The sequence below is a fragment of the Fringilla coelebs genome (assembly GCF_963513975.1).
Source record: "Fringilla coelebs genome assembly, chromosome: 4".
NCBI classification, from domain to species: Eukaryota; Metazoa; Chordata; class Aves; order Passeriformes; family Fringillidae; genus Fringilla; species Fringilla coelebs.
Window position 1 is genome coordinate 28,650,210 of NC_140032.1, and position 22,123 is coordinate 28,672,332.

The 22,123-nt window shown below is 35.1% G+C and overlaps 1 protein-coding gene across 3 annotated transcripts in view; it reads right to left on the bottom strand.

Annotated features, from left to right (window-relative positions):
• Window positions 1-3,401: 3,401 nt before the first annotated feature.
• Window positions 3,402-22,123, bottom strand: part of SGCZ (sarcoglycan zeta) — a gene marked incomplete at both ends in the record, with an annotated part of 389,172 nt that continues 370,450 nt past the window's right edge. For all 3 annotated transcript variants that reach the window (XM_084204781.1, XM_084204782.1, XM_084204780.1), the window contains 2 exons: window positions 3,402-3,620; window positions 15,524-15,647. In XM_084204781.1, the coding sequence (XP_084060907.1) occupies window positions 3,402-3,620; window positions 15,524-15,647 (343 nt within the window). The remainder of the gene's footprint in view (window positions 3,621-15,523; window positions 15,648-22,123) is intronic.

Genomic DNA, 22,123 nt, shown 5'->3' on the forward strand with positions numbered 1-22,123 from the left:
AGCAATATCTTGGCATGTTTTCTTAGGAACACCAAAAGACCCTCCATATGAATGAATAGTAATGTAATTGCAAGAAAAAAATTTAAACCCTGGAAAAAAGTGAAAATCTACAGCTCAAAATGCTGCACAGATCTAAACTATGTTACATTTAATGTTGTAATTACAACTTTTCATCTCTTCATTCCAACAGAATTAGTAGAAACAGCAGTGTCATAGTGTTGGACATAATAGAAGTGTCTGTCTTTGGTCTTAACACTTAACCAATGAATGAACTGCAATACAAACCATACAGCTGACAGTGCTCAGAGAGGTTGGCTGATGCTTTTACTTTTCTCTTCTTTTTTTTTTTCTTTTTTTTAACAAGAAAGAGACAGCATCCTATAATATGACACAAATGATTTTTTACAGGAGATAAATCTATAGTATATATTAAATACATGTAGCCAATAAGATCTTTGCAGATATTTCATTGCTGTCATAAGGGTAGCATCTTAATTTTTTAGTATGGTTAATGCATTGAAATCACTTTTCAAATACTCCTTGAAATCATGTGGGTTAGAAGTTCTTTTTAAAATACAAACTTTTTTCTTCCCTTACAGTTTTCAATGGATTTAAAGAAAGACATCAATATTATGAAATTTACCAGAAAATTAAGACTTTATGAGAACTTGTTATTCTATCTCATAGGTTGTTGAAGCTTTTAAATATGCCCTACTTCATACTGACAGGACTCCAATAAAGAATATCCTGACAGTGCAGAGCCACTTGAACTTACTGGGCTGGTTTTTTGGACTCCTGTGTACTACCTACATATCTCTTCTGAGTTCTCTTCACACAAAGTGGCAAATTATTTCAGTCTTGCTGTTAAAATTAATCTAGTAACAAAAGGGTTTTCTTCCTACCTGCCCATTCCCAACCAAGTTGGTGTAAAAGTTATTAAGGCTGGATCCTTCCATCCAGTGAACAAATAACAGCTAAATAATCTCAGAAGGTGAAGAACAAACAAATAGGAATTTTTCAGTGGAAAATTCAGGACAAAGTATCTGCAAGTCATTGTGCAGGTTTATTTGAGGAGAAAAAAAAATCCTTAGCTTACATGTATACAATTTATAGGAAGCCCCATTTTAATTCACCAAATAGATTAGTCACTCTATTTGTTCATCTTTTAAGCAACAGGTGTATGTAGGTGTGCACAGATAATGAATACACACAGGTGTCCTCATAAATATCTTTATACTTTTCCCCCTGAAATTCATGACTTTCTCTCCACCATTCTATTACTTTTGTGCATAAGAAAAAGACATCTATATCCATACAGTTATAAGAGTGTATTGTATGGCTGCACTTTTTCATGTTTTATTAATTTTATTCATGTCACCTTCTTTATCATCTGCAATTCTTTTTGCCCCTCTTACTATCTGAAAAACCCTCATGTTCTAATATATTTTCTTGCAATATTTTCTAGTATCATTTCCTTCGAAGAAGAAAAATCTCAAATAGACAAGTCAGCTGTTAACAGCCTTCTTTTGAAGACATACAATAACCAATTCAAAATCTTCATTTAACTGTTAAAACCAGCAAATACAGAATTCATTCTATGGGGTAAAATTCACACCTCTGAAGAGGGCCAATGGTAAGGCAAGCACCAGTCAAGCCGTTGACACGTCTTGTGCTGGTCTTCTGCATAGGAGTGAATTTCACCTGAAGTGAAAACAAAGTCAATCTTATTAGGTGGTAATAAGATGCCAAGGCAATTACCGTACTAGTTTGCTCATTTTCAATTTTTTTTCCTCTAAAAGTATATATTTTTTAAAAAGTGTGTAGAAATACCCACCTTGCACCATCTCCCCCAGCTTTAGAATTACTTTGCAAAAGCTCTCATTTTATTGGTGATCTTCGATTCAGAAGCCTCTAAAAATACAAGCTAGGTGATGTAACTTAAAGAATAGAATTTAAAAGCTCACTTACCTCACACAATCAAGCCATCTTCCACAATAGGAAGCATTTTTATATTGTTTTACTTTCCTGGGTTCTGCAAGTTTCAAGATACTCTTGTTAATTAATGCTGTGACAAATTTACCAGCAGCATAACAAAGCATTTTTTATAAGATTTCAGTTAACAATCAAGCCAAATAAGTATGAACATTGAATCAAGAAAGAAATCCCACATGAAACTTGTCAAAAAAGAAAGCCAGTAGTGATATCTGAGTGCAAATGTGGCTGCATAATTTAAACAAAGATAAAAGTAATGTAATATCGACATACTTTTTAATACCAAATGTCATTTAATATGTGGTTTTATATATACTACTATTACTTTGAAACCTCAGCAACAGATGGTAAACAAAAGAGAATAATAAATGTGAATGTCATACAAGTTGTTAGTGCACTGCTTTTCAGCACCACTCGTGACATCACTACCAATGTTTGTACTGTGTTCAAGTGGCAGCAGATAGACAGAGTCAGATAATGGGCAAGATGCACCTTTGAAGATTTCTCCCTTGCTTTTGTATTTGCCAATTATAAGAACCTTGTGAAGAGCAATACACTGATCAACAAACATATCATCAGAATTTCCTTTTTTACCCTGTTCGTCTTTTCCAGAAACTGTATGTTCTACTTAAAGCAACCGCTTCACATGCAATGGCCATGAAAATATTATATAAGGTCATTCAGATCTGACGAACATGAGCATGTCTTTTTAATTTTTAAAGGAATATTGCTGAGCATTTCCAAAATTTACCTAGTGTACAAAACCCTAGACTTAGTAGACAAATAGTAACAACACATTTTTAAAGAAATCAAACTCAGGGAGGAATTCTGTCTCTTTTTGTATTAAAAACCATTTACTGAATTTTTTTAGTAAAGCAAGCATCACACAATGCCTTAAAATTTTAAAATTCAGGGATAAAAGTTTACTTCCAAAAAGATGAATGGAAAATTGTGCTTTCAGACAGTAAAGTTATTTATCATACAGGGTGAACCAATTCATCTCACCATCAGATTCTGGGTAAATTAATGTACTCTCTCTCTCTGTCTCTCTAATTATATATTTATGTGCAGTTCATATCCAGGTCCTGCAAAAATCTAAAACTATGTGCTTCACTTCAAGTAGCAAAGGCACCTGTGTTATTGTCCCTTTTGGAAAATAAGGTGATCTTATGTTCTAGGTTTCCTGATGAAGAATACATTGTTTTCTGGATCTCTCTCTCCCGCCTCTGTGCTGAGTGGCAGCACAAACCACGAGAGAAGGCAGCGCTGCACTCCTGCTTACAGTGGAAGAAGTTGCTCTGCAGGCCGTTTGGAGCGTCGGGCTTGTCACAAGGGAAACCGAACTGAATTGTGAAGCAGAGGGATAGTAACAAAAGGCTATTCTGGTGTGAGGATAAAACGGAGTCATTCTAGCTCCACAAGCAGATGTTGCTACTGGATTGACATGTGGAGCCTGCTCCTGCTGGGGACAGGTAAAGTTTGCCATTGGGACAGGCGCAGAGCTCATAGATAGTCTGGCGAGGAGCTGAAGAGCTGGGTGAGGAGGAGGAGGAGAAGGAGGAGGAGGAGGATGAAAAGGACCCCACTGGTAGATTTCCCAGGCGGATTGTATCTGCGTTTAAAAATATCTAAAAAGAGGGAGAAAAAAAAGAATACATAAATTTCTATCAGCAGTGAGACATATTTTAAAGAAGTGCTTTGAGGCAGCTGTGAATTTCTAGAAATATATCTAAAATTTTAGAAATATTTTTATATAAATATTATAAAGATATGTTAGAAATTACTCTTTTTAGAAGTAAAAAAGCTTCCAGCATTTATTGTTTTTCATCTCTGTGTAGTCATTTCTGCATTAATAGTCATTTGACAATATATGCAATTACTTCATCGACGTGTTTATTCAGGTACAAATATTATTATACAAAAACATTTAGACAAGATTCTTGAGTAGGTTGAATTTTCACTTGTACATTTTATGATTAACATCTATTCATTCATGGCAGCAGCATATACTTGCTCTGGCAGAATTTGTGTTTTAATAAGTGTGAAGTGATATTAAAGCACATTCCCCAGAGTGTTCCTGTAAGCAGTTGAAAATATGTGCTGAATTGTGCTAAATTGTAGGGGCTTAACAATAGCTACTTCCAGAGAATAATTAAATGAGGTTACAAAGACATATGCACGAAGTAAAGAGCTTTTTTGACCTGAATTAAGAGGAGGAAAGATTTCAGGTTAAAGTCTTATTAAGAAGGTCATCAAGATATTCCCACTTGTTTTTGAACATTGAATAAGATTAAAAATATTGTGGTTTTTTTCAATATGTCTTGGAAATAACATGAGTCAGTATGAAACTGTAGATACCAGTAACATTAATGAATCTCTGTTGACTTCTCCAATACTTATACTTACCTTTGCAGAAAACTGCATGTCTTCTACTGATTCAAACACATGAGTGTCCAGCTGCTCAGAATTTATTTTTTATTTATGGAAAGAGTAAATAGGAGCTAAAGTAAAACCAGTCATTATCTCAGGAGCACACTAAGAACTTCTAGAAGATAGGTAACAAATCAAAATGACGTTAAACTCTGGAGGTGACACTTGAAGCTTAGGAAAAGGTGAATTCCTTAAATACTTGCTCTTGCTCGTGTTTTTTATATGGTATCTCAAATCAGTGAAGCCAACTTGACATCAATGTACCACAATGTTCACACTACATGTAAAGAAATTAAAGAAATATGGAAAGTATTGTTTTTATATCTATAGGAGGCAAGTTTTATTTTATGATAAAAAAAGTGGTATATGGCAGCAAAGCAGTGCAGAAGCACTGAGGAGCTCCTGCTGTAGACAAGTCAGGAATAGCAGGCTGGGAAAAAAATAGTGTCTGGATAAAATTCCATACAAGGATTGATGCATATTCATGTTTCCATCCACAGCAGAAGCATTGTAAATGACTGGAATTATTGAAGGTAATATAGTCTGAAAGAAGCCCCAAACACTACAACTCCCCATCACTGTAAGTTCTCCAGCTCCCACAGTAATCGTGCTGTCGTGGGAGGAAATACTCACCAAAAGGGACAGAAAGGGAGAATCTCAGAGGCAAAGGTGACATCTGCATGTCACAGTGCCTACTTTAATTCACATTGTGACTGACAGAGGGAGTGATCACAAAACTAAAATGTAGCAAACTATCACCTTTGTTCTGTAACTTACATAACAAAGGAATGATGTATTTAGACACACATGCATACAATGTTGCTTGTAAAATCCAGTATTACGGACCTGAGACAATCAGTAGTCACAACCCCTGCAGAAATAGTTTTTATATAAGAAATGTGGATGGTGTTGGGAACAAATTAATAATGTTTTGCTAGAATTACAACTGAAAAAACAAAAAAAGATTACACGTGTTAAAAAATTCATCTCAGCAAACTATGGCAAATATAATACGAAAACAAAATAACAGAGAAAAAAGAGTTTAAAAGTTAAACAAACTGGAAACTAATAACTGGTAAAATGTGGGAAGGAAACAAAGGACACAATAAGGAATGGAGTGCCAAGTATTCTTTCACTTCTCATATCAAGAAAAAACAAATGGTAACAGGTCCATTATTAAAGTAGTAACAGTAGTTATCAATAGCATTGCATAAAAATCCAGTAGCATTTAAAAATGCGAGGTCTGTATAAGTGTAACTTTTGTACTGAATAATGCTCAGCATAGTTCTGTACTTGGAGAAAGATCAAAAATTGATGTCAGAACATGACTATGATAAAATACTTTCAATTTCAATAGTAATTCAACAGGATATTAAACTGGAGCCCGTAATGTCACGTAATTTTAATCAGCAGTTCTTGATAACTTTTAACAAATAGAACAAAAAAAAAAATCTGAGTGGCCTTTTGAACTTTTAATACTGACTTTCAGTAAGCCTTGTGCCATGACTTACCCCCAGCCAGCAGCCATGTGCCACACAATCACTCACTCATTCACTCCCCCACCAGAAAGATCAGGAAGAGGTTGGAAGGGTAGAAGCTGGAAAACTCATGGGTTGAGATAAAGACAGTTTAACAGTGAAAGCTATGCACACAAGCAAAGCAAAATAAGGAATGAATTCACTGTTTCCCATGGGCAGGCAGGTGTTCAGCCATCTCCAGGAGAGAAGGGCTCCATCATGTATAATGGTGACTTGGGAATGCAGCACTCCAAAGGCCCTTCCCCTTATTCCTTCTTCTTCCAGGATCTCTATATAGAGAGCCTGATGTCATAGAATATGGAATGTCTCTTTGGTCAGTTGAGGTCACCTGCCCTTACTGTGTCACCTCCCAGCTTCCCATGCACCCCCAGTCTCCTCCCCAGTGTGGCAGTATGAAAAGCAGAAAAGTCCTTGGGTCTGTGCAAGCCCTGCTCAGCAATAACAAAAACACCTCTACATTATGAACCTCGTGTTCAGCACAAATCCAAAACACAGCCCCATACCAGTCACTGTGAAGAAAATAAACACTGTCCCAGCCAAAACCAGCGCACCTTGATATACTTGGAATACCAAAGAAAATAAAAAGGCTATTTCTATGGAAGCTGGAGACATTAGAATATCATATATGTAATAATAAAAACCACTTCAATATAGAAGATATGTGTGTAAGGCAGCCCACCAAAGTACAGGATGAGCTCTTTCTACTTTTGGCAGATTGTGTGACTGGCCATTTTAACAGTTTAGCTGCAGTCATGATGGGGAAGGTTCATGACAAATCTTTAATACAAAATTAAACAGGTTCTAAAAGACATGTCTTGATTCAACCAAAAATTAACTCAAAAATTCAGAGAGACTATGTGCCAGAGATCCAGCTGGAGTTAAATCTCTTAAACTTTATTCTATTATTTGCTGCGAGCTCAATAATTTTTCTGTTTGTTTACATCAGGACAGCTACACTCCTACAATATATCATTGCATGCGTTCTGTAGTGTACTGCTCCAAGACTTGAATCCAGAGCACCTTACTCTGGTGTGCATTACAGTACAATGTAGCTCAGTTATTTTGCTCATTAAATGAAATGATCTTTAATAAGCATAGCTGTGCAGGCTTTTCCACTGGTATTTACAAACCATGCTGTGATGTACAACACTCCAGGTTTTTCTGGTATCATGATCCAGCATGGTAGCTATCCAGTCCTGTCCCAGCATGCATCCCAGAGCATCTGGTGAGCAATGTGGGTACTAGGATACAGGGTCTGAGAAAAATTGAACTGGCTTCTTGAGAGGGTGATATCTGCTGCAGTGAGTCCAATTTAATCCAATCCCTATAGCTAAACCCTGGTGAAGCCTGTGTTGAAGAGGATTAATAAAGATGGTTTAAAGCCAGTATTAAAATCTGCCTTGTACATATGCTGTCAGGGTTATAAATGAAAGACAAAATTTAGAGATGTTACTATCTATTAGTTAAGCAGGAATCCAAATATACCCCCAGAGTAACCCAACACATTAGGAATTTCAGTGTACATATTTGAGTATATATGTTTTCTGTCCTCTGGTCTGCTAAAGCTGAAATTCATGGCTGAAAAGTCCTCCAACACTAGCAAAACTTAAACTACTTACTGTTTTATGCTGGATGTTATCAGGTGTTTAAAGAGAAAGGAAGAAGTGGCAAGAGAAAAAATTAAACAGTATGATGTTTCTAGGGAACACTGCTGCTAGATGACAGTAGTTAATGTGTACATGGTCTTCCTCTAATCTGTTTTGCTGTGAGGGGTATGAGATAAGCCACTTAATACCTCACATGCATCAAAGCAATGTAGGCCAGTCATACTCTTTCTGAGAGTTTCACTCCTCAGCAGATAGATAGGCACAAATAAAACCAAAGCCTTCATTCATTCCTGAAACATTGTAGGAGACTGATGGACAGATTGCAAGACGGAAAAGGCAGCTGCTACTCAGAGAAATGCTATTTCATGGAGAGCAGAATGCTGAGCAGTATCATGCTCTCTAAATACTTAAGGTTTAGAAATCCCAGATCATTGCTTTGTCATGTGCATTTTAGTACAAAGAAAAAGGCATTAGTACTATATTGTTTAAAAGTAGATCCAATTTCTGACTAATTAAAGAATCAAACTGAATCAGCCTAGTGTATGTGATAAGAATGGGAAAATGGTACACTTTTTATATACACTTTTTGCTAACAAAGATCTGCCATTCACCTGCTCATCAGATTATTGTTAATCTGAACATTGAGAGGGAAAGGGAGAGGAGGGCAAGCCAGAAAACATAGATTATCTATAAAACAAAGAACTAAATTGAAGGAGCAAACGTTCAGTGGGGAATATGTAGGCATGAAGTAACAAATCAAATACTCATGCAAGTCTTAAATACAGAGATATGAACCTGTCATGTATAAAATTCCCCAGTGGGTCTTAGTCAAGACACAAATGACAGTTTAAAAGTTGATACAACCAAATTAAAAACTTAGGATTTATAGACAATGAAGAATTTAATGTATCCATGAACTCTTCAATTAAACAGGCAACCGTATAGGGCTGCAAAGGAATATTTCAGTCTAATGTAGATAAGAAATGGCAGGAAACTGGAGGGAAGGAAATTCCTGTGAAGGAAAAGAAGGAATTCTGATAGGTGGGTGTTAATCAACCATCTCACTAATAAACTTTTCAGATTTCCTTAAATATTCAATTATTCTGAAATACAGGAATGCAGGGTTTGGTCTTAGTCTTTTTGCTATTCTGCACAGGCTATCAGAAGCATCCTACAAAGAAGATTGTACAGATTAGGTCACCAGATGTAACTATATAATTTTCATATGCTGATGTGTTTCAATATTCAAGGTTAAGATGAACTACAGCATAAATTGAAGTGCTTTAGTTTGCATGGACCATTTATTCTAACACTTATATGTGGCTTTCATTAAATCTAAATGATAGTTCGGAGAAAAGGAACAAAAAGTCATAAAGAAAAATTAAAATATTAACTTCAAAGCATATTTACTGGAAAATTTAAGCACATGGTGTCACAATATCTGGAATCATATTGGTCATAATGATTAATAGCTTTGAGGAACAGTTAAAAAGTGAAATTAATGTAATGACTGAAATAAAACTGAATATACTAAACATTCAGAGAAGACCAAAATATCTAGTACAGACTGTGTCTTGAAAATGTATTCTCTACAGTGCTAGGATCAGTTGACCACAAGACAGATAAGACCTTCAGGCCTAAGTGTGGTCTGGTGTGGTAAATGTTCTCTTTCTAAAGATTATACCTGGTACACCTGAGCACAGCCACCCTGGCACCATTGCCCCCGTTCCTATCTCCATGTTATGACTACAACTACTGAAGGGGATTTGAAAAATAACATCTCCATATGTTAAAAATAACACTCCATACGTTAAAAAAACATTAGTGAAGTGTACAGTTCATTCTTGAATGGAAGAATTTATGTTTTGACTCATCAGTACCAAAGAGGTGTTTGTGAGGGTAAGGTTTAATTATAGGTACAAATTTTTGCAAATTTAATACACAAAAGTATGTATTGGTACTTCTGAGTTGTAACCTAAATACAATATATGGATGCCTACTGAAGAAAAACACTTCCTGGTGTATTTATTCTTTCTGTTACGAAAAAGATTTTCAGTCTTTGCAACTTCATTCAGTCTTGGACAGATGTGACTCCTTTGTGGTTTATGTACACAATCCAGAAAAGAAAATGTACTTGTAATATTTGTGCCTAATCTACAGAGTACAAAAACTTAATCACCATTTAAATAATCATTAAAAGGTACATTATATTAAAAATATATAATAAATTATTCATTGTCATTTTTACCTTTCTAATAAAATTTCTTATTGTGTGAATCGTTAAAATTTAGCCATGAGAAGCATTTTAAATATAGGTGTTGTCAGTTAAAATGCTTTACTTTTGTATTTTGATTGTAAACTGGTAGAGAACAGTGTTTTTTCTATAAATAAATTACACATGAATAACTAGTTTGAAAATGAAAGTGTTTTTTTAAAAATAATATGCGTTTGATTTTAAGTATCTGTCAAAACACCCTAATAGAATTTTTTAAACATATAATTAAAAAATGCAGAAAAAAATCCCTTCTTTTTCACTAATCTCTTTCTTCACAGACAACAGTAAGAAGTCAACTGCTTAATACCACAAAAAAGGCTTTGAAAACAAAATGCATCACATGTATTAGATAATTTTTGGTGAATAAAGAGTGACTCTTTGAACTCTAGAGCCTGCCATTGCTTATTGTCTATTGAACTCAATTCATGCATACAAACATTTTTTTTTTTTTGCATAGATTTAATCTCAGACAAACACAACTTGGTTGAATTGAACTCATCTATGAAATGTTTTTGTCTTTGATCAACCATTCCTCCGTAGTTATGGCAAGCAGCATGTACAACAAGGTAATTATTTCAGTGTAATTTAAAAAGTCCTGTTTCTTTTTTATTTTCTGTTTCAGAACACAAAAACCGTCCACGGAAATGCCACCAAATGCTTTAAAATGGTATAGTTACTTGAGCTTAGAAGTGAAGATTACTGCAGTTTTATTAAATATTAATAAATCTTAATTATTAATCAATGTGTTAAATGCATCTCCTGGATTTAGAACTGGATAGGATTATAGATCAAATGGTAGTACTATATGCATTTGTTAGGCTCCACAAAATAATATTGTCTGTGTGTTTCATTAAACATGCTGTGCTGAAACAGTAAATATAAACTTGGCCTCTTGTCTGCCACACTGAGTTTGAGTAAACTTTGTCTGTTAAGGAATATTGCTCATTTTAATGTGACAGCTATAAGCCTTACCATAATGAGGGATCAGCCTCATTATGCCAGACACAACAAAATGTACTCTACAAATGATACTATGATAGAGTGTAATTTGACAGGGAAATACCAGGGCATAAAGAGGTAAATAGGAAAAAGGTCATAGACAAGGTGATTAATATGAATACATTTGTAAAAATGGGAAGTGTCTGTACATCTTTCTCCTTTTAGTGACTTAATCTTTCACAGTCAACAGGATGCAATGAAAGTGCAGAGCATAACTTCTGTGCAGAACACAGAAGATGCTTGGAAAGACATATAGCAGCTGCTGAAGATTCCTAAGAGCTGAGCCTACTCAGCAGCCTTCTCCTTCAGAGACTGAAGCAGCCGATCCCCCAGGGCTGTGCAGCCCTGCAGAGGGGCCTTGGCAGGCTGGAGAGATGGGCAGGGAGGAAATTCAGCAAAGGCAAGGGCAGGGTCCTGCACCTGGGGAGGAGGGACCCCATGGCCCAGCAGGGGCTGGGGATGGACCTGCTGGAGAGCAGCTGTCCAGGGACGGGCCTGGGCGTGCTGGGGACAGCAGACTGTCCCGAGCCAGCAGTGTGCCCCTGTGGATGAGAAGGCCAGTGGTGTCCTGGGGGGCATTGGGAAGAGCACGGCCAGCAGGCTGAGGGAGCTGATCCTGCCCCTCTGCTGAGCCCTGGTGAGGCCACATCAGGAGTGCTGTGCCCAGCTCTGGGCTCCTCAGGGCAAGAGAGACATGGAGATCTGGGGCAGGTCCAGTGGAGGGCAACAAAGATGAGTAAGGGATTGGAGCGTGTCTGTGGTGAGGAAAGGCTGAGGGAGCTGGGCCTGTTCAACTTCAAGAACAGACAGCTGGGAGGGGGCCTCATCAATGTCTAGGATATCTGCACAAAGGGTCTCAGAGAATGGACCCAGGCTTTTCTTTGTGGTGCCAAGCAACAGGTTAAGAGGCAATGGGCAGAAACTCTTTCAAAGAAAGCTCCACCTAAATAGGAGAAGGAACTTTAGTGTGTGGGTGACTGAACACTGTCACAGATTGCCAGAGAAGTTGTGGATTCACCCTCACTGGCAATATTCAGGAACCATCTGGACACAATTCTCTGTGCTCTACAATGACCCAGCTTGAGCAGGGAAGTGGGACCAGGTGACCCATTGTGGTCCTCTTCCAACTTGACCCATTCTGTGATTCTGGATGGTCAAAATTATTACAATTATATGTTAGGCCAATGAGTGGGCACCATCAAACAGACCTTTCAGCTTGCCATCTTTACACAATTATGCATTTCAGGTTCAATTTGAACATTTTTATGTCTAGTAAAATCAAGTATCTAGAGAATTCAAAATTGATTTGTACTTTTGCAATACACTTTTATTTGATAAAGCAGTAGTGAACTAGCAGTCATTGTGCTGAATTTCCAGACAAGAAATGATTTTTTCTTTGTGTGTGAACCAGTGGATTCAGCTGTAGCCTGGAGCTTCCCATTTCACGTTCCTTGTAAATGATTGCTGCTCTAAACCATTGGTTATGGTTTATTTATAGAATAATACATAGTTCACAATTAAATGCCAAGTTATAATTGAACCAAAGGATTCTGCTGATGCCTTGGCTCACAAGGGTGCAGCTCAAGAGCTTTAGAAAGGGCAGCAGATTCTGAATCTAAATTACAGCCCGCAGTATTCAGTCTGGGATCACACACTATGATGCGTAATAGGGCTAAAAGGATTATTATAATACCACAGTAAATAAAAAGAAAATGTATCAAACAGCAGATTTCAGGATGCTTGCAGAGGCATTCAGTTTGTGATGTGGGAGGCTAAAGATTATACTGCATAGAAACAAAGCTAGAGGAAAAGTATTTCATAAACAAATTTATGTTCTTAAAAATATTCTGAAGTTATTCTTAAATAAAAGGAAAATCTATTTTTCATAGTCAGTAAATGCATAATGCTCTGTAACATGGCTATAACTGGTTGATTCCAGGTGCCACATAGCCATTTTCTGTCATAATAGGGCAATAACTTTGCTAGAGAAAGAAAATATGAATTCACATATCTTTGATGAGTTTTTGAAAAAGCTTTCAAACATGAAAAAATTAAATTTTGCTAACTGGAATAAAAATGGTACAAAAGCCCTTGCATATATTTCTAGTACAAATTGTCTTGTCATGAAAATGGTTCACACATACAATTCACTAAGACAATTATTTGTGGAGGAAACCTGACTTATAAGGCGTTCAATTGCTAGGCTAAAATGTTTATTTTTAATACAGATACTTTGTCATTTTAGAATGTGTTTTCTCAAAAATGAATAATGATAAAAGCTGTAAGCCTTTTTTTATTCTGTCTGCTAATGTGGTTTATCTGTTGGGCTGTAAGCAAGAAAAGCAATCAATATTTTGTTGTGTAGATATTTAATCCATCAGGTGTTTACCCTAGTTCCTCACACCAGGCTGTAATTAGTCCAGCAATTCCCTAACGTGGCCATAGTAACTTTGCACAACTGCTAATGCTCTGGTGCCTGTCATACACCTTGCAAAGTGTTTCTGCATTTTCCTCTAACCCTCTCCAGTGGAAGAGATTAAACAGTGGACTGTAGAGGCATTGGTCAGACCACAAAATGGAATTTCTCTGTGGATTTCGGCTACAGTTCATTTCAGATCTTACTGAAATTGCAAGCATTCAAGACTTTGAACTTTTTCAGATGTATATTTATTGAACACTTCATTGGGAAAGAGTGGAGAAAGTTTGGTAATTTGTTTTCTGATCATTTTCAATCTAACATCTATGTAGGAAATCATAGATTCACAAAGTCTTATCACAAAGAGAAAATACTGATTTTTAATATGAAGGTCAGAAAAGTCAGTTTTTCACAAAAGTCAGTTTTACTACAAAATATTTAATACCAAATTTAATTCCAGTTCTGAATAATACATAATATAGGCATTATATCTTTTTCTTGGACTCCCATTGTCAAACTGAGCTCATAGGACATGTTTCCAAAACTACCTTTCCAACAAGGTATAGTAAATACTTGAGAAAAACGAGAAGTCATGCAATTAAATCACATTGTTGATCTAGAGAAAAAGACTTGAGGGATCCACAGATAAAATATTTGTATGAAGAGGTGCATGATGCAAAACAAAGAGAATATAGAAACAAGCATTGCCTAAAGAATAATGGGAGAGTAAGGAATGGTAACAGTCTTTGTGTTGGGTTCTCTATTTTTAACTTTAATTTTAATTCAAGTTTTACTTTTCCCCTCCAGCAATGTCACTAAGGGAAATAACAAAGAAATGCATTCTATCTGTAAAATTTATGCTAATAAATTTAGCAAACACAATAGATTTGCCCAGGTAGGGATTTATGAAAGGGAAAACAAGGCAGGTTACAGGAAGCCCTAGACTCAAAACTACCCACAGAAAGGACAATGATGAGGTAGGGCAATATTTACTATTAAAAGAGAATTAGATTTTTTACTTCTATCTCAGCAATGTTAGGAAACAGTAAGAGAGATGACAAGTAAAGATGAGAGACCAGGGGATGAGCTGATTTTGGAGAAACTCAAAAATAAGGTGGGGCCTATGGTATACAAATATTTGAGACTCTGAATTAGGAAAACATAGTGCTTTAATTATGCTGGACAGATACTTGCATCAATAAAGAAATGATACCAAAATATGTTTTTGATGCAATATATAGGCCAAAATGTTCCTGTCTGCACTGTAATGCAGAGTGTGCATTCCAGGGGACTATCTGCCACAGATGTGAATGTGGGTTTTGTTTGGTTTTGCTTATGTTGGATACTATATAAAACATCTAGAAACATTTGGTAGAGAATACAGAACACAAATGGCAAAAAATTTCTAAAGAGCTGCATTCACAATGAGATATTTACATTATGGATTTCCAAAAATGCTGTACTGTAGCAAGCCCCTCTGAGAGCAATTGGAAAATCTATCAAGTTCTCCAAAGTGCCTAATAGAAATCTGAGAGCTCTTGATAGCCTTCAATAAGATCTTTGCTTTTTTTTTTTTTTTTGGATGTTCTTTCATTTTATGGTCTAAAGATGAAAGGACTCCCATACCCCAATCCTTCATGCATTTCTGCAATTCTTAGATTGCCACCCAACAAGTGACCCAATTTTCAATAATTTGCATGTGTTCACACAGGTTTACACATGAAGAATCTTTACCAAAGTCTTTTTATGTCTTTTTATGATTTCTGCAACAAGACACTAATGAAACAGGAGAGAACATATGATGGAAGTACTCTGTCTCTCTTACAGAGCTAATAAAACATTAAGGAGTTAAACCACAGGTAAGAGCAAATTTGTTAAACCTCTTAATCATGGTTTAATGATGCATTAATCTAAATTAATCCAAACTTTTCTGTTTTATTTTGACAGATTAATCCAAGTTATTTTTTTACCAGTATCATTTAACTGACTCTGTTCTGTGGAAGCTTTTTCTTTGACTCTTTATTTACAAATAATTCTCATCTGTATTAACTAAGTTTATTTTCAGCATGGATGAAACGTATGGATTCAAATATTCGTAAAAAAGGAAATAAGCACTAATAGTTGAACAAGCTAAACCAAAATTACTTTAACAAAGGCAAATGCAGAACACTTTTTATGTTTACCTTGCTGCTGAATAAACCCTCCTCACATTGTTTGTGTTATGCTGGGCAGAGCTGTAGAACATTTCTCTGCTGGCTGAACTTACCTCCCCTTCTGTGGACTGTAAGTGCAGTTCTTTCCTACAGGTAGCCTTTAAGTCTCCTGCAGCTGCGTTGACTTGCACTCCCCTGGGTGCTTCCATCACCAAAGATCTAGTAGGAGATTCAAGTCTGAAAAGCAAAAACAATCACTGAGAAAAAAATGCACTGAATTTAACCACCAAAAACTCCCCAGCCTGAAAACACATGATGCAAGGAGATATTAACATATTTTGAAAGGTAACAAAGGAAAACCAGATTATATGTGTGATTTTATGACACAGAGAAAGAAAAATGTTAAGCATTTAAGAATATACTGATATAAACCTATCTGCTTAGTGCTGCTTTCTGGCACTAGCACTTAATGCATCCAACTGTACTAATACTGAAATATAGGTACTTGAGAATCTGCACATCTCTGTTAATGCTTCCGTAATGACAGTTTAATACGAAAATCTTCTTAGCAACTGATAACAAATGTTTAATGAAATAAAGAGAAAACAGAACCTTTCAATGTTTTAAATGATGTGAAACTGTTTAAAATTACTTTGCCTCAACAGACTCATTCATGTTTTGGGTATGTTTAGCAGCTTCATGTATGAAGAGAGGAAAAGAAAATCTGTTATGCTGCTATTATTTGGGGGGTATTGTATGGCGTTTCTGTTCTCCAAAATACTCACTGTGTTCATATAACCCTGTTATAATAGGGTTAATACACACATCACTGCTTCTTGGTATCTTTCCTCAAAGCAATTTTTGTTCTACTGTCAGTCTTTCTGCTTCTCATTTCCCTATGCTCAAGATCCTCCATCAGCCTTAATGCAGAGCTATGATACTTAGCTGCGCTTTCTCACAGTATTGCAGAGATTTCTCTTGAAAAGGAAGTACTAATGCAAAGATTTTGTAGAAAACATGCTCACATGCTGAATAGGGAAAATGACAGGATGAAAACTACTGAACTAGGAAGCAATAATTCAGATTCTGATTGTGTTCAGTTGTAGACCTATTGAATAGCACATAAGGGAGGGAGACAAAATTTTTTTATCTGTTTATAACTTAGTAATATAATGGCAGGACACAGTCCCACTTTACCTGAACAAAGGTTTTTTGTAAGATGAAATATGTTAATAATAAAAACGTCTAGACTGAGTAGCTTGAGGAAAACACTGTATATTTCCCTCTTCAGCAAAGTGGTCATAGTTATCCAAGAATATAATGAAGTATTAGATGCATAATGAATTTGGTGCAGAAAAACCAGATAAATTTTGTCACGCAATGGAAAAAGAGAATTTCAAAGCATTTCAACTATTGCATTTTTTAAGTACAGAGAACAGCGCTGGATTACCATTTTAAAATCAAGGTGCCCCATTTACATGCAAAGAAAGTCACTGAGATGGTGCCTGTGAAACATTTCTGTCTGTTGCATGTTACTGACACTCAGTAAGGAAAGGAAAAAAAGAAATTAAAAAAAACCAGAATGGAAAGGGAAGGGAAGGGAAGGGAAGGGAAGGGAAGGGAAGGGAAGGGAAGGGAAGGGAAGGGAAGGGAAAAAAGAAAAAAGAAAAGAAAAGCATTTATTCAGTAAACAAAATGGAGCTATTAAAGGCACGTGTCCAGATAGAGAAAAACACAGTTTTAGATACTGCTATGAAAAAAAAAAAATACATGGGATGCATATAGATAGGAGCAATAGAAAAATATCTCTGTCTGCTTCGGCTAGGGCATTTTCTTTCTTTATTTGTTGCTTTGTAGGGAGATGTTGATAGAGGGTTCTGCAGTTCTTTGTACTGGGGAAGAATCTAAATATCATGAATTATTTTATGACATACACAAGTGCTTTTCAGGTGCTGATTTGTGAACTTCTGATGGCCACAGAACAGCAGAAAAAGTACTTCCAAAACATTTTTTAAATGATGCAAATTAAAAAGTTTAGAAATTGGGTTTCTGAAAGTACTCCATTGCCTTAATGAGGCTTTACCTTGAACTTAAAAGGAAAATGAATGGTGTAAATATTAAATGATTTTATTCTTCCATTACATATTTTTCAGCAGCTTATTGTGATTTATAATCTACTTTATAGAAATATTAACATTTATTTCTCCATGGTTTCAGATGCCATTTCATAATCATAAAGACAAAAGTGTTCTTTGCTACATTTATTGCATTGAATTCATGTGTCTTAGCCAAGCCAAAAATATTTCTGATTTCATAACACCCAAATCCCTCAGACCTAACTAAAACTTCTCAGCAGGTGGACAACTAAAATCTGTTTAGGAACATCCATCAAGAAAGTATGGCTTTCTTTGAAGAATAAACTTTTGACAGTGTATAGCTTAGACTTGTTCAGTCTAGTTTCATCACAGTTTTTCATGAAGTACATTAGCATAAATACCTTTATGTTTGTCTAAAAAGGAGATATTTGGGCAATTAATTTCTCAGCTTGAAAAGTTGATAATGTCAGCCTTCTCCACACCATGGAGAAGAAAATTTTTAGACAATAGAGATTCTTAGCAGTCTTTGGAAATCAAATTATGTGGTAGAAATGTCAAGGAATGACTAATGATCATCAAGGCTGATTTTAAACCAACACCCATCTATTAGAAAAGTGAAAGGCTAAATCTGTTTTACAGTTCTTATTTACTTTTCTTATTGTTATTCTCTGTCTGATCTGCATCTGAAAAGAGACTGCAGCATGCTGCTGCAAATGCAAAAGTTTATACACGTAGATTATTTCCTCAATGTTTTGAGATAAATTAGGCTTGATATGCAGCTTTTTAATAATATTTTTTCTTTGCCATATTTCTGATACCCTTAATCTCTACTATAAACTCATTGCAACACTCCACATTGTAATGCTTATCCCTCCAAGAAAAAGTGTATTATTATAATAGCATATGGAGAATTTGCTTTCCTTTCAGATTTACTGATGGCCTGTCACAGTGGCATTTACATCTATGAGTGAATCCTATTCATAAAATTATTTTTCTTTCCAAAACAACAAACTGTTCTGGTGGAGAAGGCAACTACTGCTATTATTAGACAGAAACTACAGAACTGTAGGAAAGACTTTAAAAAGGCTTTTTAAAAGAGTTTTTAAATGATATAATTGGTCAATTTGCTATGTGTGATGAAGCAAGATGATCTATCCCTAGCAGAGAAGGGCTTTTACTTCTTAATAATCAGTGGTTAATTTGTGCAAAATGATAAATTTCATAAGATCAAAGCCATATGAATTTGAGCTGAAATAATGAAAGAACTATTGCTAGAAAAGGGAAACTTTAAAAATATCTTTAATATGTTCTTTTGCAGGTATTAAAATATTTCTCATCAGAAATGCAGAAACATTTTTTCTTCATTTTGTATTTTCTGTTTACAAGCTGACCTAGATTGTATTAGAGAAAAATAATTTAAAATATGAATGAAAATAAAAGGTTTCCTTCTGGGTTTTAAGCAATATTTTAGATTTACATCCTGCATAGCCCTCATACTCACAAGGGATACAATTTATCTATGATATTTTTTTTTCTGTTGGCTGGTGGAAAGTGTTTCTTAAAATAGAAGGAAATATAAGATTCCCCTGTGTAGAAGCAAATAATTTATTTGCTTTCTGCCTATTTAAGCCCTATGTCCAACCCATGCTACTTAGTAAAACAACTGATATAAACCTCTACCTATTTAAAATTTCTATGCAAAACAGTGAACTAAAAATATGTCAGCTAGAGATCTCACATGTAAAACAGGTACTCATTTCCCCTTTATTGACATCTTTATATTTGAGGGTCAAGAAATCAACACTTCCCAGTATTAAACTTTTATACACAATGGTCTTGCCAAAACATAAAAATGATAGTGCCATTGATTTGCTACCTGTAGATCAAGAGCTGTGGCAGCACAGTTGTTTGCAACTGTGGGTTGGTAAGACACACAAAGAGCAGAAGAAAGGCAAATGGATGTGCCAAATCTCTCTCTCTTCCTACTTTGTTTTATTGTAAACAAATACCTTTACCCCAAAACCTCAGAGAATGCAGGATCTTCCTCTCCCATGAGTGAAAGGATTTTGTACCAAATTAGAATTAAGAATTTTTTTCAAAATAATTTTAAAAATATTGTTTTCCAGAAAGCTCCAACAATTTAAAATATACATTATTTCAATTTCTTTTACTATGAAAAGAGGAGTTGGCTGTCCCAATCCTAAAAGAAAATTATTTAAAGAGTCCTATAGTGAGACCAAGGGTCCTCAAAGGAGTCCAATGAACACTTATGGTGATAGATAAGATTAGGCTTTCCATTCAGTCAATTTCTTGGAAGTCAGGTTGCAATATAAAGAACAGCCAGTGACTTTTATCATCATGGTAACAAAAAATCTTAAAGCTTTTTATTACTTTTTAACTATTCAAACAGTGGATTCTTGAATAGCTACATTTGACATCACAGTGGGAATGATATAAAAATAAAATTATTATTCAATCATTCCAATCTTAATGCTTATACTGTTTAACAGGTTTATACATGCACATTTTACCATATCTATATAAAAGTGACTAAAAATATTTTGATACATTTGCATGTATCAAAAGATGCACCTCTTCAAGATGCATATGAATCATTGCCAAAATATGTATATTTCTTGAAGCTTGTTGCATTCTCATGTTTTTAATAAATTTCTTCTATTTTAGGGGTATTATTATTATTATTATTATTATTATTATTATTATTATTATTATTATTATTATTATTATTATTATTATTATTATTAATGATAGTAGGTTTGAAGGCCTCAACATTCTTAATATTTTTTACTGATCATCATCTTTTCTTTTTCATCATCTTCTTTAAGAAGCAAAATTCTCATATGTTCATGGGAAACTTACTTTTATGTACGTGAAAATCTAATCTTGGGCATAATTTGTCTCTAGTTTTTCGACAACACACACAATTCTTAAGTAAAAGAGAGCTAGATAAGGGTTTTTTGAATTTAGTTTTGGCCAGAACCAAGAAATATTAACCTTTTTTTTCCTCCCAGTTTCCAAGTGTGCAACTCATGAATGATAAAATAAAACAAAGAGGAAACTTTCATGACTTAAATCAAAATAGTAGAACAGCATTCAGTACTGCATTTCATGTCATATCCATGCTCTGCATGTCACTGACTTTGGCATGTGTCAGCATGCCCTTATTAAAACTTCTAAAATTCTCACTAACCTAGAAATTCACTGGGCTCAAAGATGAGTTCTAATTGCCCTGTACATGCCACAGATTTAAATCCAATATGTCTGCATTGTCATAGCAAAATCTGAAACACACTGAATATTTTAATGTTATTTGGCATAGATGATAAATCAGAAAAACAATTTCCCACATAGGGATTAAAGATCTCTTCTGGAATATAAAAAATATTTCGTTCTGAGGAGGAATAAAAAGGAACAAAAGGTCATGAGGAGTTTTTCAGAAGTATTGTTAAAGGAATGGAAAGACTTCTAGAAGAAGCATCAAGGAAAAGAGAGAAAGGCTGGAAAAAGCAAATATTTAATGCAAGAGTTTGACTAAATAAGCAGGTGATATGAGGAAGGTTAAAGAGAACTTAATGCATGATTGTTTCCTTACATGAGGGAAGGCATGGCCAGAATAGCTAAGGACAAGAAAGCTATCCAAATCAGAAGTAATATTAAGAAAAAACAAATTAAAAACATAAGTGGCATCTCAAGTAGTAAAAAATCATGCAGTCATAAGTCAACTAAAATGCAAACCTTTGAAATTCAATAAAATTAGTAGAAATTTAAGGTTTAGAACATGATCTTTTATTTCTCAGAGAAATACCAAAAACATGCTTGAAAATCTAAACTTCCAGGCAGTGAGAAAAAGTTCTGGATATGAGACAATCCAAAACAGTTGCTTAAGGAAAGGTATGAGAAAAGGATTTTTTTATAGTCCTGACAACTTGGAGCTACCCCATTCTACCCTAAATGTTTCCCTTTGCATTATCTTCCTTATTTTTATTCTGGCTTGAATCCCTTTCCATACATGCCCTGCCTTTCTGTTAAACATTCTTGCATGAAGTTTATCTTTACAGAAATAGCTCCATTACCTGAGTTGTCTTTCAGAATATATTTTCTTAAAATAGAAATCTATCTTGTCAGAAAGAGATTGAAGCAACATGCCCTCAGAAAATGCTCAAGTGCTTGTCAAGAGTTAGATTTGAAGATAAAGTGCCTGGGGGAGCCTGAAGAGTCTCAGTTTTGAAAACCATTAGTTTCCTGTGATTAGGAAGTAACAGTCCAGACCACTTGTAATTGTCTAATTATATCTTCTATATTGTTTCTCTAAGGGGTCTTAAGATGATATAAACAGATATGTTTTAGCTGAAGAAAACTGTGACATGGCTTGATCCACATTTTGAGAAAACAGCATCTCATGAAAAATTATTCTGCTGAAAATCCTTTGACAGGTCTACTTCAAACTCTGCAGATTAAGCATAGCAGATACCCTGGAACAGATTTTCCAATGGCCCATATTTGGATTGTATTCAGAAATTCCAAGAAGCAAATCAAAAAATCAGTCAATCATAAAAAAAAATCAGAAAAGGTTTGGTGAGTTTACTTTCAGCCACT